The following is a 2,010-nucleotide window of genomic DNA, read 5'->3' as shown; positions in this document are numbered from 1 at the left end:
TGGTGCCACTGAGCATGGGCTTCCCAACGCCCTGAGCAATACCCAAGTCCCTCCCAGGAACTCTCAATTCCCTCAAACCCAGTGTCCCCCACATCCCCTGGAAGATCCCCTCATGTCCCCAACCATGTCTTAGTTCAACATCTTTATTTTTACCCTGGTGTTGGGTGTTTGGGAAGGACAAAAAGAAATGCAAAGAAAATCCAGTCCATAAGGAGCCAGGAGGATGTGGAGCCCCCAGCCAGGTGTCTTCCAACACGGATCAGCAGCACCAGGGCTCAGGGGGGCTCTGCCCACCGGGGGACCCTGGGGATCATCCAGCGCGGATCCTGCCATGGGGATGGAGCTGCAGCAGCGCACAAAGCTCTTCCAGCACTTGGGGCACTCACAGGGCTTCTCTCAGTGGAGATTCTGTTGATGTCTGATCAAGTTAGAGCTCTGTGAGAAGCTCTTCCCACACTCGGGAAACTTGTAGGGTCTCTCCCCAGTGTGGATGAGCCAGTGACTGATGAGATGTGAGTTGTGCTTGAAGCCCTTGCCACAGTCATAACACTCATAAGGCTTTTCATCCCTGTGACTGCGATAGTGCTGGATAAGATGAGAGCTGGTTGTAAATCCCTTCCTGCATTTATCACACTCGTAGGGCCTTTCCCCAGTGTGGGTGAGCCAATGCCTGATGAAGGCAGAGTTGTGCTTGAAGCCCTGCCCGCAATCAGAGCAGCGGAATGGCCTCTCATCCGTGTGAGTGCGATAGTGTTGGAACAGAAGGGAGCGGCTCTGAAACTTCTTCCTGCATTTATCACACTCATAGGGCCTCTTCCCAGTGTGACTCCTCCGGTGAACAGTCAGGTCTGAGCTCACTCTGAATCTCTTCCCACAATCCCCACACTCGTAGGGCCTCTCCCCAGTGTGGATTCTCTTGTGCACAGCCTGGCTTGAGCTGTGGCTGAATCTCTTCCCACACTCCCCACACTCGTAGGGCTGTTCCCCCGTGTGGATTGTCTGGTGACTGATCAGGTGGGATCTCCTCCTGAAGCCCTTCCCACATTCCGAGCACTTGTGGGGCTTCTCCCCATGGTGAAGCTGCTCACGCAGCCCCAGCTCCGAGGTCCGGCCGCCTCCCCGGCCCGGGCTGGCTCTTTCCTGCTGGGATCCCCGAGCTGTGCGTTTGCAGCCCCTCCTGCTGCGGGATCTGCGGGGCTTTTCCTCCCCGTTGCATTCCTGCCCCGTGGAGCCGCTGCAAACGGCCTCTTGCCCGAGGCTGTGCCGCGGGGATTTGTCCTCCCTGCTGTCCGTGCTCAGCTCCTTGTCTGGGGGAGGAAGGACAAGGACAGGATGGGATTTGCCTCCATGCCAGAGGCAAGGGCAAGGAGATCTCCCCAGGGCTGTGCTGCAGCCGGGGCCGTGCTGGGCTGGGAGATGGAGCAGGACACAGGGGGAAAGGGGCACTGACTTCCTCCTCACCTGCCTGCGGCTCCCGGGCCATCGACCTCGTTCTCATGGCCTCCTCCTCCTCAATGCAGCCAAGGTTTGGGAAATCCTGGTTTGGGGGGAAAACAAGGGCTGAGTGCATTGGGTTTGATGGTGGCACTGCCCAAGGGCAGCTGGAGCAGTCAGCGCCCCTTGCAGCCTCGGGGGCCCGGAGCCCGCTCAGCACCAACCTCCCGCACCCCTCCAGGCTGCCGGGGGTCCCCCGGCTCCGGGATCGCCCCTTGGCGCTCTCCCCGCTCCGGGGCTCGGCTTTGGGCTCCTGCAAATCCAAACATACCCTGAACCAACCCTCCTGGAGCCCCCCATGATGGATTTTGGGCGATCTCCTCCTCCCCACTCACCTGCGGGTTCTTGGGAGGCGATTCTGCCGCTCCCGGGGGACGCTGTGGTCTGTGCGGGCGGGCGTGCCGGAGAAGCGCGTGGTTCCAAAATCGCTCCTCCTCTTCCTGCCACTCCTCCTGTGTGCCTCCTCTTCCTCCTGCTGCTTCTCTTCCATCTCTTCCTGCTCCTCCTCCTCTCCCA

At 59.9% G+C, this 2,010-nt stretch overlaps 1 protein-coding gene across 1 annotated transcript; it reads right to left on the bottom strand.

The window, feature by feature from the left end:
- Positions 1-396: 396 nt before the first annotated feature.
- Positions 397-1,534, bottom strand: LOC306816115 (uncharacterized protein; the record flags this gene model as incomplete). The annotated part of the gene is made up of 3 exons (XM_079332604.1): positions 1,462-1,534; positions 671-1,307; positions 397-418 (listed from the first exon to the last, which is right to left on the bottom strand). Exons 1-3 carry the CDS (start codon positions 1,496-1,498, stop codon positions 397-399), a joined length of 696 nt encoding a protein of 231 aa, XP_079188730.1. The 5' UTR covers positions 1,499-1,534.
- Between the last annotated feature and the right edge of the window lie 476 nt (positions 1,535-2,010).

This window comes from Erithacus rubecula (assembly GCF_903797595.1).
Source record: "Erithacus rubecula genome assembly, contig: scaffold_367_arrow_ctg1, whole genome shotgun sequence".
NCBI classification, from domain to species: domain Eukaryota; kingdom Metazoa; phylum Chordata; class Aves; order Passeriformes; family Muscicapidae; genus Erithacus; species Erithacus rubecula.
Note: the sequence above shows the minus strand (reverse complement) of the source record. Positions and strands in the feature narration are given on the sequence as shown.